Here is a 16,805-nt window from a genome sequence, read left to right on the forward strand (position 1 = left end):
TATGTTAGCAGGCAGTGATGCCAAGCCTTTGAGCATACAAATTTGGTTATGTTGGAAAAATTATATTTTCACTGTGGAATACAGAACTAATATAGTTCATTTGTTTTTGAATCCATAATAAATCTCCTGAGACATTTACGGAATATTGTCATATAGGACTGTACTATTAGTTAATTCGCAGGTAAGGTAGTGTGTGGATTTAGAAAATTCAATAGTTAGGTTATATGTATAGGAACTATACACAGGCTGCATAAATTCGGAGGATCAAGAGCTGGCAGCAAAGAGGTATTCAGTGTCTGCTGTCATCTAATGTCCAGTCTGGATACGATGAAACCTAGTGGTGTGTTTTGTGCATACAAACTTTTCCAAAACGTAGGCACTACCTTCTGAGTAGTAGGAGGAAGCTAAATGTGTGCCAATGAAGATGAATGAATTGTTTGGGCTTTACCGCGAGCCAAACAAGCGTTGAGGTTTACGCCGGTCTCATAAACCAGCATCTCGGTTACGGTTGCGCAATCAATCAACAGGAGAAAGGAGGCGGGATTTCAAGCGCGTGCGTAGAAAAGGAAATGAAGCTTTTTCTCCACTGCGCAGGCGTAATGAAGAATGAACGTCATGCCTTCCGTCAGCGGTAGGGTGGCTGATTCGAACGTTCACCAGTCCGGCGTTTAAAGCAATGGCGGGGTTGCCTTTCGGGCGTTAAGGTTTTTCCTTCGCTTCCCTTTCCCCGATAGTAGCTTGGAGTCCGAGCCTTGCCTCTGCGATGGTAAAAGAAGGACGGGCGTGACTTGGGTGGAGGAATTAAATGTAGAGAATGACTGGAAATCTGTGTGCTAGAAGTTGCCCTTGGTTTCCATGCAGAGAAACTGAGGAAGCTCTGTTGACCAGCCGGGAAAAATCGCCAAGGTGGTTTACTGTTATAAGGTCAAAGGGTACAAAACCCAACGGTAAACGTAAAAGCAGTAAGCGTTTGAATTTAAATTTATAATTTGCCTCTAGGGAACGTGTGAGTGTGTGTTACGTAACAGAAATAAGGCAATGTGAAAAGGAAGTTTTAGTGTACCGTATATGAAAATATGCTTTATTGCTTTAGAACAGGGCTAAGCAGCCTGTTGACTTTTCGAAGGTGTTTTGAACTGCAGCTGCAAATCGTTTCTCTTAGCCATGCTGGTTGCGGTTGTTTGAAGCAAAATGCTTAGAAGTCCCAACGAACTTATTTCTGATTTAGAATATTAATATATTGGGCTTTGTGGCCACAAGAGACTGTTCATGATTCTCAAATACTGGGAGTATTTAAATAGTATTTGCTGCCGTTGACCTTTTTGGGCAATGGTGGCCATGAAAGTTTTTTGAGGAGATGGATTGAGACTGAACAACTGGAACTAGCCAAGCCTCTATTAAAGCCACTCTTGCCTTGCTGGCTGCTGGTAGAAAAAGGTGTAGCGGCGGCTGTGCCCACAATATACAAAAACCCTGTAAAAAAAAGGATTAGTTCTATCCTTTTTCTTCTTAATTGGGACTGTGTTTACTTTTCCACAAGGAATACCCTGTTTCATAGTACACTAGCTTATGACCAATTGGGTTTAGATCACCGTTTTCACTTTTACAGTTCTGTGAAAAACTATTTGTCCTCTTTTAGGTTTTATGCATGCTTGCGTATTGTTGAGAAAATAGAATTAATTTGGGGTTATACAAATGTTGATATGTCTGACAAAAATCAACCACTGCATTCCACAATAAGAACCTCGTAAGAAATGTCAAGCACAGAGGTGGTAGTGTCATGGTTTATTTATTAAATTTATGTGGCCACACTTCTTAACCAATGTATCTTTGAATGGTTAACAAAGATAAAAACACAGTGAACAAACAGAAACCAGTTAAATCAGTCTGGAGATGCTTTAATGTCTCAAGACTGCATGTTTTACCATCACTGAAGGGATAATGAATTCTGAATTGTATCAGAGGATTCTATTTCTTAAATGTGGCCTTAGGACCACTGGGGGTCCCCCAAGACCCTTTCAGGGGTCTGCAAAATCAAATTATTTACCAACCTATGTTGAAAAATAATACAATATTAAAATCCCATCAAACAATGATGAGAAGCAGTAGCAAATGTGTCAGTTTTATTTTTAATACAGGAAATATTGATAAATATCCATACAAACAAAAGCTCTTTTGAGGTCCTCTATAATTTTTAAAAGTGGGAGGGGGTCTGAGAGAAAAACGTTTAAGAAACACTGCTATAGAAGAATATCAGACCTTTGTGGATGATACTTTATTAACTATAGTAGAACTGTTAGAAGCTTTAAATAACATTCAGAAACATTTGGAAGATTTTGAAGAAGCAACAGGTTTGAAAGTAAATTGGAACAAGTCTGAGATGATGTTAATAGTAGTAGAGGGGAAATAGAAGAAATTAAAAAGAAATATAAAAGTTAGAGAGTTTTAAATATTTGGGGATAAATGTAGCTAAAAATTTACAGGATTTAAAAACATTGAATATTGATAAATTGAAGGAAGAAATAAAAGAAAAATATTTCGATAAAAAAATTGAAATTTTAATGGTTTGGGAGAGTAGCGCTATGCAAAATGAAGATTTTACCTAAAATAAAATTTTTATTTTGAATGCTACCAATAAAATTATCACAGGAGGAGTTAAAACAGTGGCAAAATATTATAAATAATTTTTGTAATGGAGATAATCAAGAATAAATAAAAAGTTACGGTATGTATCTCAGAAAGGAGGGTTAGTTATTCCAAATATTAATAGGTATTATATAGCTAATCAAATGAGATATGTTCCTAATATGATATATGGACCAGAAAAATTGATTTTGGGGAGAAATGGAGTTGGGGAGATAAGTGATATGGATTGCTTTCTTTTTATACAAAACAAAAAATGTTTTAGTGAAATAAAAAACCCAATAAGTAATGCTACTTTACAGATTTGGCATAAAAATAAAAAAAATATTTAGTCCAGGAATATCACCACTGACTCAAATTGCAGATTTAGAAAATTTCCCAGAGAATCTTAAGGCAGGATTAATAAAAGATATGGGGTAAGCTGGAGTATTAAGATTGAAAGATTGGTTAAGTAAAGTTTCTAGTAGAGAGGTTATAAAGGGAATATTTGGACAGAGTAAAATATCTTGGTATAATGTACTGCAATTGGAGTCATGGACTATGAATTGGGTAAAACAATATGGGAAATGTAGACAATTAACAAAATTTGAGGAATTAATACAGACTGGTATTAGCAGAATGGTACAGACAATGTAATAAAAGGGTTAGTAAGTAAAATTTATAAAATACTGATAGAATGTAATTTATCACAACAAGGAATGAAATTTAGTTGGGAGAGTGATTTAGGTATTAATATTACAGAAGAAGAATGGTCAAAGATTTGGACACACAGAATTATGAAAAATATGTCTCTTAGAATTAAAGAGAATTTTTATAAAACAGTTTGGAAATGGTATATGACTCCAATAATGTTAAACCATTATAATAGAAATAATTTTAAAAATTGTTGGAGGTGTAAAAAAGAAATTGGGACTTATTTACATTTATGGTGGGAATGTGAAAAGATTAAAAAAATGGGAAAAGGTTTTTGCTGAGATTAATGAAATACTATCTATTAATTTGAAAATAAGTCCAAAAATTGCATTATTGTTAAATTTTGGAAATATGAAATTAGAATGGCAAAAGAAAGATGATAATTTTTGTTACTGCCTTAAGATTAATAATAGCTAAAAAATTGAAAGTGGATTATGAGCTTGAAGATTGGTTTAAAGAAGTATGGAATATTGCTATTAATGATAAATTGACATGTGAACTAAAATATAAAAAGGGTTTGGTGAAAAGGAATGATTTTGATGTTATATGGGGTGAATTTTTGGGATATGTTCTTGTTAAAGGGAAGGGAGTAAAACCAGATCAATATATATTATCTTTTTGGAGAAGAGGGCTTATTAAGAATTATTAATAAAAATGTGTGATAATAAAAAGTAAGATAAGGAGGGTTATAGGTCCCACGGGTGATGGGTGCATGTAGAGATTAAGTTATAAAGTTATATGTGTTATGTTTTGGTTGTTTGATTGAATTATTTTATGTTTTTTGTTATTGGTTGTATGTTTTGTAATTTGTATTTTAAATATTAAAATTATATTTTAAAAAAAGAATATCAGACCATTATCCATCAGCTGAAACACAAGTGGATCAATGATCTGAATCATACAAGCAAATCTGCAAGAATATGTATGAATGAGTTAGCGCTAGTAAGTGTGGGATTTGCTCCTTGTTTATATACAGTAGCTTCTATCAACTCCCCACTACAGTGCCTCCAGAAAATCAAAGACCTAAAAATAGAAGATGAAATCATGGTTTCACTCAATGTCACAGCACTCTTTATGTCCATAGATCCAGAACTAGCGAAATAATCCATGGTAGCAGTACTACAGAACACACCTGACCTAGCCAAATACACTATGATCGAAATACCCAGAATCTTGGACCTCATCAACCTCTGCCTCACTACCCACTTTCGGTTTGATGGACAAATATACCAGTAAATCAGAGGAACACCCATGGAATCACCACTTTCAGGAATCAGAGACTGTAGTGCAGTGTCTGGAAACTATAGCACTTCCACACATACAACCCAAAGTATGGATCCGGTATGTAGATGACACCTTTGTCATAATAAAAAAGGAACAACTAGAAAAGACACATGAAACTATCAATAACATCTTCAAAGGAATAAAATTCACAAGGGAATAAGAAAACAACACATTACCCTTCCTAGATATCCTTCATTGGCAGAGGAAACTATGGCAAATGAGAAACACAAGTCTATTGAAGAACAACCCACACTAACCAAGTGCTCCATTACCAAAGCAACAACCCAACCTCCCACAAGAGGAGCTATGCAAGAACATTATTCAGACAAGCACAAATGCACTACAGCAACCCAGATCACCATGAAAAGGAAACAGACCAGCTATACAACATCTTCCAACAAGATGGATACCCACGCAACTTTATCAAAAAGTGCCTGACCACTCATCCCACTGCAGCACAACCAACACGTTATGAGAAGGATAACACTACCATACATCAAAAACATCTCAGAAACAACCAACAGTTACAACCACACAGCATCACCATAGCACACAAACCAACTAAAGCCCTCCAAAACATCTTAAGTAAACAAACAGACCCAGTAGTCCAAGAAGAAAAAATAGGAGTCCTCAACAACATACAATGTAAGGCCTGTAACAGTCACTGTGTAGGATAGACAGGCGGAAGATTAGTGGAGCACATCCATGAACACCAGCTAAAGTCGGAAGACACGATGAAAACTTCTGAAAACACATGGACAGATTCCATAATAGTTTCCACTGGGAAATGTGAGCATCCAAGACCAAGCCAAATCCAAAAATGCTAGGGAATTCCTGGAAGTTTGGAATTCAGACAAATCAGCCATCAATAAACACATAGAGATAAACCACATTTACATACCATTCAAAAGAGACAATAAAAAAAGCTAAGAAGGAAACAAAAAGACCAGAACATATCCTCTCCAGCAGCCAACACCCAGATAAGGGATCAACACCAGACAAACAGTCAAGCAGAAAACAATACTCTAATCAAGGACCTACCAAGGAGAAAACCACATCCCCACCAACACTAGTAGGGCAAGCTACTGTATATAAACTGGGAGCAAACCCCACATTCACTAGCAGTGATGATGTTACCTAGCTGGGTACTGAAATGTCTGCAAACAAACAACCAAGCTCAGAGAGTTATAGTGTTATAAACTAGGGAAATTGTATAGTCTAATCTGTTAATATTTCATATGTCATAAAATGCTGTGTTTTTACTTTAATGTACTAATTTCCCTTTAAGTGGTGTTTCAGGAAGCTCTTTAAGATGTTGCTTATCTTGACTGAACAAGTAAGGTCAGAGGTTCATGACAGTTTATGGTCAAGTCCAAAAGCCTCACGCAACATAAAGTATCTGAGCACAAAAAATAATAATTACTTTTAAAATCGATAGGTGACATTTATTTAGATAATCCTTCAACAAACATCTGTTGCCAGGTCTGTGAATGCATGGAACGGATGGAGCCTATGTAAGGCCAAAATGAAGAGGAGCTCCTGTATTTAAAAATAGGAATGCTGTAGAATTGGAATTCATTTTAAGAAGGAGATAGTTTTGTATTCAAAGATTCTCATTTTGGATGCTGTTAGGTAGCAGTATTATGAAGTTTAGTAGAGAAGTCTTTCCTTGTCTTTGAAGTTACCAAAAGGGCAACTACTTCTTTGGTCTCTTGGATTTAAGAGAGATTTTTAAATTTTCCTTAAAAAAAACAACTGTCTTGCCAGATACAATATTCTGTTTTCAACAATGATTGTTAAGTCTCCAGAAAGCAAAGAGTACTTTTAGCATCACCTGATCATTTAGTAACTTCAGCTTATAGTATTTGTAACCCAGGAAAGATAGCTTCATTGTAACTGCTAGTGAAGAATGTTTTGAGATAAAAAGAAAAATATTGGTGTGAGAAATCCCATGAGGTTCAGAGTTAATCTTGCAACTTATTAAATTGCTCTTCACAGGCCTGCAAGCTCCAGAAGTTGTTTTCTGTGGAGGCAGAATTTGAAGATGAGGTAAGGGAACATTTATGAATCATAATTGTAAAATAGGTGATGAAGCCAAACCATTGAAGTGGAAGAAACAAAAGGTTCTATTTGCTTGATGAAGGAGGACCTATGGTCTAATCTGAGATAGACGAGCCACAAAAATCTCAGATCAAATCTCACTTCTGAGAATTTGAAATCCCCCATAAAACACACTCAGAACCTATGTACACAACTAAGATATGACTTTTCATGGCAAGGCTTATCTTCTCTTTTTCATAGGATTTCTTGATGGCTGTGAGTGATGTGGAGAAGCAGACTCTAGATTCAACATCTGCTAATTTAAGAAGCCTGAGACCCCTTTCAGCTGGGTTGAGAGCTCCCGGCAATGCCCTCATGCCAGTTAAGGATCCAGGCACCCGTAGCTTTTCAGAGACTATGCCCCCTATTTCACAGGTACAAAACTGTTCCAGACTTCAGTTTGGAGAAGCTATCTGCACTACTGAGGCCAAAAGCAACCATATGCTTCCCCTGATAAGCAGCTTCAAGGTTCAAAAGGACCCAGCAGGCTTGCTAGCCAAGTGCGAATCAGGTAGCACTTCAGGCAAGAGATTTAAATTTGTGAACAGGCCTCCAGCTGTATTTCCCTCTGGGGCTGCCCCCAGTGATGAGCTTGACAATGAACTTGTATTGGCTGCATGCATGGATTTAGAAGAGTCTGGTATGTATCCAGAGTCTTTCAGATCTGACTGTGGTTCCCAGAAACAGATGAGAGACAATGATGTAGAAACAGCTAAGAAACGACAAGTCACAAACTCATTGATACCAGTGAATCCTGTTGGATTGGATACTTCACAAATGAAAAAAACTCGAAAAGAAGCTGTTGATGAGGTTATCAGCCATCTCCAGCCAATGGGAGTTTCTTCAGAGTCAACTTTGAGGCCTACCTCTATGGATTCTGGCTTTTCCCAGTCTAACTTAGGAATGAGCAACAGTATTGGTTCCCTTTCAAATTCCAGTATTCAGATGATAAAGTCTGTTCAAGCATCTTTGGATAAATCCATTGCTGAGTGCAGCAGTCCTTGCTTGCCTCTGATTAGACCCTGCTCTCCCTTCATTTCAACAAGTACCCCTTCAAGGCTGCCCAAATCATGGATATTTAGCCCTGGCTGCTCTGACTCTAGAATGGCCAGTAATGGTGGTCAACTCCATATGACATATGGTCCTTCAGTGGCAACTGTGGGAACCCCCCCTGTCATCCCTAAAGCCCCATGTTCAGTTGCAGGTGCTGGAAAGCCTCAGACTCCTGTTGTCACCAACCACCTTGTCCGTTTGGTCACAGCAGCCAGCAAGACACCCCAGCCAATGGCTCATGTTTCACTGCGAACTAAGACTCGTCGCTTCCCAGGACCTGCGGGCATTCTGCCTCAACAAGTAAGAGAACATTCATGAGATACAGTAAGTCTCTGTGTAAAAAGATTGGGAAAAGCCTTTCTAAAATATTTTGAACTATATATATAAAACAGAATATTTATTCCAGTCCTGCTCTGATAAGACCCTTTAGTAGCTACAGACCATAAAAAGCAATAAAAGCTATCATCTGTCATCTTTACACCAAAAAGCTTGTTGGGTGAGTTGTCTTCACACTGGAGGTAATTCATGTCTGCCATCATGGATTTGTTCTGTTGCTTGGGATGTCAATAGTTGTCTTACTAGGATGGTGAATACTCCAAGTGGCATACAAAACCAAATTAGAATATTAATATAATTTAAAATTCTATTAACTATTCTGTTCAAAAATATTTTGTGACTTAAAATTGCTGTAAATTGAGATGGGATAATTAAAGAATGAAAGTTCTGCATATACTGCCCTGATAAAGGCCTCAGCATTTCTTCAAAGGATTATCCTCTTTAAGGAGTTTTCTATTGGGTGAAAAGTAGATCTAATAATTTTAAGCTGCTGCTATACCACTGGCTTCTTTAAGTAGGATTATGTGATGATTTGAAAGGACAGAATTTCTCCAGAGTATCAAGCTGAGCATCCTAAGAAATCTCTGCTTCTACTTAAGCAATTAAAGAATAAGAGGTTTTTCTTTAATGTTCATAGGTGATACACATTTTTTTCCTTTTTCCTCTTTTTATTTAAAAAGCCTAATGGGAAAAACCTGGATGAGATTCTCATTGCTACTCCCCAGATGCCAGCTCATGGGGCTGTGGCAAAACTACGGACTGAGGTAATTTTATTTCCTCTTTGAAAATTTTGTATTGCTATTGAAAAACAGGCTAGACTTAAGATACTAAAGTTTTAATAAGATATCCACGCTGCCTCCATTCTGCCTATTAGCCTTAAAAATGAGCTTCTATGGGTGCTTTTGAGAGATCTTCCCCCTTCTTAAAGCTAGCAGCTACATTTTGGGATTTTTACTAGGTCTGTGACTGGGGGTGGGTGAAATAAGACTCCTCTTCCCACATCATACTGTCTGAATTGATTTTGTGCCCCATCCACATAACAACTGTTCAAAACTAGACATGCCACTAAATGTGTTATTTGGTCCTGAGGCAGCTTGGCAGATGACTATAATCATGAAAAATATAATTTCCTTTTGTCATTTCGTTCAAAGAGACCATCTTGAAAATTCTGCCCTTGCAGGATAATTTAGTTATTATGTTTGCAGAGATGATAAGCTAATATTGTAAGGATGGTGAACTGAATAAACTGTCCAATGTGAATGGTGTAATCCTGGGAAGTCATTAATGATAGAGAACTGTGGAAGAATGCCTTTGAGCTTGTGTTGGATAATCAAATTCAACCTTACCACTTTTGGAGCTAGAGCAAATTTGATAATATTTTCAACAATTGAGCCATAATTCTTGAATTACAACTGTAAATACACTTTTTGTATATATCAGTATTTTTTTTCCTAAATACTTGATATAATTAAAGGTGGGGGAGAAGGTGAGTATGTAGAAAGATGAATGCAGTGTTGCAGGTATCTAATTGCTTAATGTATCACCGAAGTAAATAATACATTTCTATGATGAATATGTTGCCCTGCAGTGGGTTTGAGGTAAATCTTCATCTGGGATTGTCTGCTATCCCTTCAGGAAATGCCTATTTCCCAACAAACAATAGAAGAAGAATTTGAAAGAGGCCCATGGGTTGCCATGAAAAATGAATTAGACTTGGATGAAGGAGATCCATCCTGTTTTCTTCGGTTGTACAGTATTTCTATGGTGCTTCGTAAGGTAAAGGCTGGAATTTGAATTAGTTTTAGGTATGAAGATTCTATGTCAGCTGCAGGGAACAGATATTTTTTAAAATGCCTACTTGGTCAAGGAGCAGGAGATGTTGCAGTATTACCAAAACCTTGCATCTGAAGCTCTTCCAAAATAATTTCCTCCTCTTGTTTCTTGCAAGGAGACCATCTTAAAAATTCTATCCTCATGGAATTACTTGATTATTCTGTTTGCAGAGTGATAAGCTAACTCTTTAAGGATAATGAACTACATAATTCTCTAATTAAGTTCCTTTAGCCATCTGTCATTCTGCCCTGTGTTCCATCTACGAAGGACAGAAAATATGTTGCCCAAGAATGTCCTAAATAGCTCCTTTGCCCTACTTGTTAACGCAAGACATCTTTTCTCACAACTGAACACATTCCCAATTCATGTTAGAGCTTTTCTCTCCCTTGCTTGGTTTCTTGCATGCAGGCAGCTCTGAAGCAACTCCCAAAGAACAAGGTTCCAAACATGGCAGTGATGGTTAAATCACTGATGAGGACAAATGTTGATGCAGGTGCTGAGTTCAAAGATCCTACTGGTAAGGGTGAAAAGAGTTCAGCCTAGTGGGTTGGGGCAGATAAAGCCTTCCCTTGCAATCTGTAGCTTGGCTGGGTGCTTGGTTTGTGTTACGTGGAATAACGTCCTTTGCCTGCACCATTTTGAGTGACGTGGCTTTGCTTGTGGGTACCTGAGCAAATAGGTGACCATTCCTCTGTTGATTAGGGTTTATCCAGTAGAACATGTTGGTACACTCCTCTGTGAACTACATTCTAATGAAAGTTATGTGAAATTCACTGTTTCTGTGCTTTTCCGTGTTACAAAGGAAGTATAGGCAATCTTTTCCTGATCATGCACTGCATGCAACTGTTCTATGGTGTAGCCAGGTACTGCAGTGACAAGATGAATGATGTCAAAAAAGTAGGTGGGCCACAAAAAACAAAAAAAATCCCCAAGTTTCCCAAATGGATTAAACCATTAAGTGAATGATTTTTGACACTTAGGTCCAGTAACATATTAGCTCACATAATTTCAGTCTCAGTAGAGGGGCTGTAATAGGTTGTGGGGAATGTAAGGGCCTGTGTGTTGGCCACAACTATTATCATGCAGGGAAAACGTAGCAGATTAAGAAGAAAGGATCTTGACCATTTTGCCTTTTTTGTGATGGTTGTCTAGGTTTCCAGTACATTATGCTTTTCCATTGGTCAGCTAGCCAGTCTGTTCATCAATTATTCCCCATTCTGGGGGACTTACATATTTTGCCCAGTGAGTGATCTTGCTTTCATGACCATTCTGAGCACCTAAGATTTTTGGAGTATAGTAGCCCAGTGATCTCCCCACCCTCATTCCCTGTGTGCTTGGAGGATATTAGATGAATACTAACTCAAGAGACTATTCCCATGTTATGCAAAGCTGTTTGGAGGAATTGAAATACGTAACATAACTATAAAGATACTTTTTTCCTCTTTTCTCATGAAAACCTCTGGAGAAAGCTGATGTTTGTTATGTTCACTGAGGGTGGAGGAAAAATAATTCTTGTGGTGAACAGATCTGTCCTTGTTAACCAGTTATGTTGGATATTTTTAGTTCTTATGGTATGGTGACTGGAACTAGACAGCTGCTTTTGTTAATAATTTGCTTCTTTGGATCCAGCACAGAACTTGACCAATATATATTTTTTTTAATTGGCAGGAATGTTTTAATAGACAAGATGACTATGCCATTTTCTTTCTTTTTTTTAAACCCATTAATAGAGGGAGTTGGCCTCTTCTGCTTTAGTTACTCTGAGAGGTTAGCTTCTTAAGATAAAAGTGGACCGAGGAAAGGTAGTGGCTGGAGAACATTTTTGAGAGTGTATCATTTGACTAGGTCAAAAATGCTTTGTCAACAGTCTGGTGAAATTCTAGTTAAATTTTATATTTATACAGAGTTTCCTTAAACAAGTAGCAATGGAATGGCTTCCATTCTGGGTTTAATTTGAAATAGTAATGCTCTCTTGCTAACACCAAATGAGAAGTAAAAAGTATGCTGTTTAGCAGTTTTACTGCTAAAACTACTGTGAGTACATTTATTGCTTGATTTGATCTGTTAAGGCCACCCAACCCCCAAAAGACTCTGGGTGGCTACATATATAGTCCAGACTTCTCTAGAGTTTGTTACAATTGCTATCTACGCAACCATGTTTATAGAACATATCAGATAATACAAACTGAAAACAGTGTCATTGCCAGGTGATACCTTGAGTCCAAGCAGAAATGTGTAGATTAAATATTCTGCTACTCATCTGGGAGTAACTGCTATGCTTGGACTAATAACAGATCACACGCTTGAATCCAATCTTTGTATTCTATGCAAGCGATAGCTGTTAACATGTTGGTAGATTCCCTTTGTTGCTGTCATTTGTCTGATCTTCTGTCAAACAGGTGAAATGCAGGGCACAATACATCGTCTGTTGCTGGAAGAAAAAGAAAGTGAATTTAAGACTGGTTCAGTGCTTCTGCTAAAGCAGGTAAGAAAGCAAGAATGTCAAGGCTGGGTGAACCTTGATAATTTCCACGTCAGAAGTAGTAATATGTACTGTATGTAAAATCTTTTGTGCACTTGACCTAATTGTACTTCCTTGCATTGTGCTGCCCAGCTATCATATCTTTTGCAAAATTTGAAGCATGTTAGAGTAAGATAAAGAAAAGAGCAAGTTCCTGGTGCAAGAAGCTTATAATGTATATTTTCCCACTGTCTGTCTCTAAAGCCTCTGGAACCAGAGTAAAGCAGATGTTTACAATCTGGCAAGAGATGAAACAATTAGAACAATATTATTTCTTTTCATGCTTTGTTCAATGAGAATTCTAATTATATAATAGAAATATTCCTCCCCCCATCCCACCCAGCAATTTAACACTCTTAAGCTGTGTTTTAATTCCCTCCTCTTGTTGACACATATATCCCTCCTGGTGTATTCTTTCAAGGCAGTGGACAGAAATCAGATTATCCATTGGTAATGTTCTTAAATATAGCAAAGCTGTTTCCCTCCTATTCTTCTCCTCCTCTAAGATGGCAACAAGAAATGGAGTTAGGGTGAATATAACATACATAAATCATTTTCATTTCAACAAGCATCAGTGGTCTCTTGAAGAGGCAAGATTTGGACATATTCCATCTTGCAGCAAACTGTTTTGCATGCCTGTACAATTAGCTTGTTAATGGTGCCACATATTATGGTGAAAAGAACTGATAACTCTCTTCACAGGTGAGTGTGTTCTCTCCATCTCATCGCAATCACTATCTCAATGTGACACCCAGTAACTTGGTGAAAATATATTCACCTGGTTTCAACAGTGGAAATCGGCATCAACTATACCAAGAGATTCGGGAAACAAGGGAGACTGTGACACCACAGGTAAGGATGAGATGATAATCACAACAATAAGTAACAATGTTAAAGGTAATATAAAATATAATCATAAATGCGACTATTGTGGGAAAAGATGTAGGGAATTTCAGTTGGGATAGATAGCTAAACTGAGGCTCAAGAAAGCTTAGTTTTAAATTTGGAAGAACTAAATTTAGACTCATGTGGAAGGGACTCCGTTAGTGAATAGCAGAAAGATATTGTGCTCCCATGAGACCCAGTCTGGTGCAGTGGTTAATGTCATGAGTACTGATGGCGAGCAGGAGGGGGCCTCTATCCAGGGGGGGAAACGCATGCGTAGTACTGAGGAATTAAGCAGCCATTCAAAAAGACACAGATCAGACCCGCCTTAACTTTTGGGGTTTATCTGTCTGGGTTTTTCCCACGCTTCTTCAGTTTGTTAGGATTCCGTTTAATGTAGCAGTAATAGACACTAGAGACCTACTCCTCATCTCGGCGTGATCTCTTGACTGTTAGGACAGTTAAGGTGCTGGCCTAGAAAGTAGGAGACTGAGTTCTAGGCCTCCCTTAGGCATGAAAGCTGGCTGGGTGACTTTGGGCCAGTCACTCTCAGCCCAACTCACCTCACAGGGTGGTTGTGGAGAAAATAGAAGGCAGGGGTATTAGGTATGTTTACCACCTTGTAAAAAATGTCGGGATAAAAAGATGATGATTATTATTATCATCAAAGTACTTTTTCTGGATCTTCTTCAAAGCATGTACTACTCTAGTCCAATCTCAAATATCAGCCAGCGATGCTTTCCCTATAAGTGGGACCCAGGGAAGGGCTTCTGCACTTGATCTTTAACATTCAGATTAATATGAAGGTGATCTACAGTTATTCAAGTCATTTAGGACATAAAAGATAATCTTGAATTGTACCCAAAATTTATCAACAGGCATTGAAGGATATGTATTATATGATACTATGACTGAGTGTTCGGTAGGTAGTGGGGCTCAGATTAAATCTCAGTTTTAGAGGTTAATGAGCTTTAGCTGATCAGAATGATACCGAATGGATGAATGATCTGACATGATAGAATGCATCTCTGATTTTTCCTACTGTTATTGGATGGCATTCATGGTGTGGGGAACTTACAAATTGTGAAGGGTTCGGAACTCAAATAATGAGTTTGTTAGCTGTCTATGAGATGTTATATGTACATGCTGTCTTAAAATTATAGCAGGATCCTCCCACAAGTGCTGTGGTTGTGATGGCTGCTACAGATTACAGGAATGTGGAAGGATGTGAGAGGAATAAAAACAGATGTCATCGTGTATCAGCATCAAATAAAAGTCCATCGTTGTTACAAGAATCAGGAAGTTGTGGAGCAGGCAAATCAGCTGAGACAGCTGACTTGGGTAAATAGAATGCTATTTTTATAGTAATTTTATTAAAAATTACAATTAAAAAGATAAAAATGAATACAAACTAAAAAAAATAAAAGAATAAAAAAATAGAAAGTGCAGAAAAGGAAAAAAATAGAAAAAATAATAATAAAAAAGAAATATATAAAGAAATTACTTTCCCCTCCATCACAAGTATAAACAATTTTAGTAATTTATCATCTTCTCTTAAAATACAACAAATGATCTCTTCTTCTCATATCCCATCTCATCTATAAACAAATCTTTTCTTTAAATAAAACTTCATTATTTTCAGAGTATAGTTAAGATAGAAAAAAGAGAGAGTATAGAATAGATAGAAAACAGAGCTAAAGAAAAAAGAACGATCTATAAAAGTGTTGATAGAAAGAAGACAGAAATGGAAAGCGACTTCTGAGTTTCTCCAATACAGATATAAATAAATTTACAAATCTAATCTCTTACAATTAATTAATTAACCTGTTTCTGGATTCATATCTACTTGGCAATCAGTACTTGCTTATAATAGAAAAAAACGATGTTTTGACTTTGGGTTTTAATGATTAAATGGTTTGTTGTAATAGAAATAACGTTATGATAAGTTATAAACAAATCTTTAAAGCCTCATTGTTCAGTCCTGATCAGCAAAAGTCCATTAAGGGTTACCTGAGATAACGTATCTATTTTAACCTTGATCATATAAACCAACTTTATATTCCTTCCTTTTCCTTTTAACAACCTTGATCTTTAGTCTCTTCAAATAATGTCCTAGAACTTGATTTCTTTTCATTTTTTCTTTGTCCCTTCTCATAAAATTCTTCAAAGCTTTAACAAGTCTCTTTTGTAAATCCAACATAGGAAAGTTATCCAGATCTCTCTTTTGGTTTGTTATTTGTATATCCCTTTTAATTATTAAGACATCAGCTGGTTTCATGTGTATGTCCAGTGTAGCATCTTTTTCCATATCATTCTTGTAACCTGTCATTTTTAAATCCACTTTTTTAAACTGCACTTGTTATATCTTATGTGTAGTCATGGAAATCCTGTTTAGTGTGTTCCATCTCTTTTTGCTGCTACCATAGCTATGTACTGTAAGGGCTAGCTGTGCTTTTTTTTCCAAGGAAAGATAAACAGAAATTCTTAGGATATGAGAGATGAAATGTTTTATTTGCTCAGTGTCATCTAAGTGTAGAATGTACTGAGCTTTAAATATGAACTTGCCTGCCAGAAAGCAGATCTACGAGATTTTCTTCTCTCTTCCTTTTTTTTCCTTTGGCACAGGAAAAATGGACACTGAAAAAAATGAAGCAGCCTCTATCATTAGAGTAATATGTCCATGCTGGAACTTCTTTATGTAGCCCAGGGTGGTTAATGTATTGTTAAAAACGTGATCTGACTTCCCATATTGTCATTGTAGATGATCTGGACCAGCTTCTTGGTGAACTTCCTGATGACTTTTTCTCTAGCTTGGAAGAGCAGAGCACCTTATGACAGCTCACTGATGCTAAAAGACCTTGCTGGGGAGGAGCAAGGACATAGTCCTGTGCCCATGAGCCCTTTTGTACCATGAGATTGACTTCCTTGCTGGGGCACTTTCTAGTGGAGGAAAAAAAAAAACCTTCATAAACCAGATATTAACCTGCCATTCATGGGATTGGATGGAAAACAGATTCAGTAGCAAGATGGTTGGTTGTTAAGCTAATATGCCTCCTGCTTGTGGAATAATCGTTCCTTGTTGAAAGACTTGGCTGGTTTTTGTCAGAGATGCTGTACTGAGGGCCTCCACCAGACCTTATTTCAGCCTTGGCTCTTCTTAAAATAGATTTTGCCAGGCTATTGGAATGAGCCATAATGACTTTTTAAACTATTAAGCGACTGTTACTCCATTTGGTTTGAAATTGTCTTTGGTATGAATTGAAGTTCTACTTTGGTGCCTTGTTATAAACCATTTGAGGTACAACAAACTGTCTTCTAACTGGTCTTCCAAAGCAATAAAAAACACGTTAACTGATTCTGTCTGATAAATAATTGTGAAAAATGTATCTGTTGAAATCTTTCTGAAGCTTAAAAAATATTGTGTCTTTCATCTTTTATTAATTTCTTCCCATTTTTT

General features: G+C 37.0%; 1 protein-coding gene across 2 annotated transcripts; it reads left to right on the forward strand.

Annotated features, from left to right (window-relative positions):
• Positions 1–657: 657 nt before the first annotated feature.
• On the forward strand, positions 658–16,704 carry HROB (homologous recombination factor with OB-fold). Of its 2 annotated transcripts, none has more exons than XM_063300592.1 (10): positions 658–766; positions 6,619–6,669; positions 6,922–8,073; positions 8,790–8,873; positions 9,745–9,885; positions 10,351–10,459; positions 12,342–12,427; positions 13,166–13,315; positions 14,512–14,689; positions 16,110–16,704. In XM_063300592.1, the coding sequence occupies exons 1-10, from the start codon at positions 764–766 to the stop codon at positions 16,181–16,183; spliced, it is 2,028 nt and encodes a 675-aa protein (XP_063156662.1). In that variant the 5' UTR covers positions 658–763; the 3' UTR covers positions 16,184–16,704. The 2 variants fall into 2 exon arrangements, with proteins under 2 accessions (XP_063156662.1, XP_063156663.1); XM_063300593.1 differs by having other exon boundaries at positions 14,515–14,689.
• Positions 16,705–16,805: the final 101 nt, after the last annotated feature.

This window comes from Candoia aspera, chromosome 4, assembly GCF_035149785.1.
Source record: "Candoia aspera isolate rCanAsp1 chromosome 4, rCanAsp1.hap2, whole genome shotgun sequence".
NCBI classification, from domain to species: Eukaryota; Metazoa; Chordata; class Lepidosauria; order Squamata; family Boidae; genus Candoia; species Candoia aspera.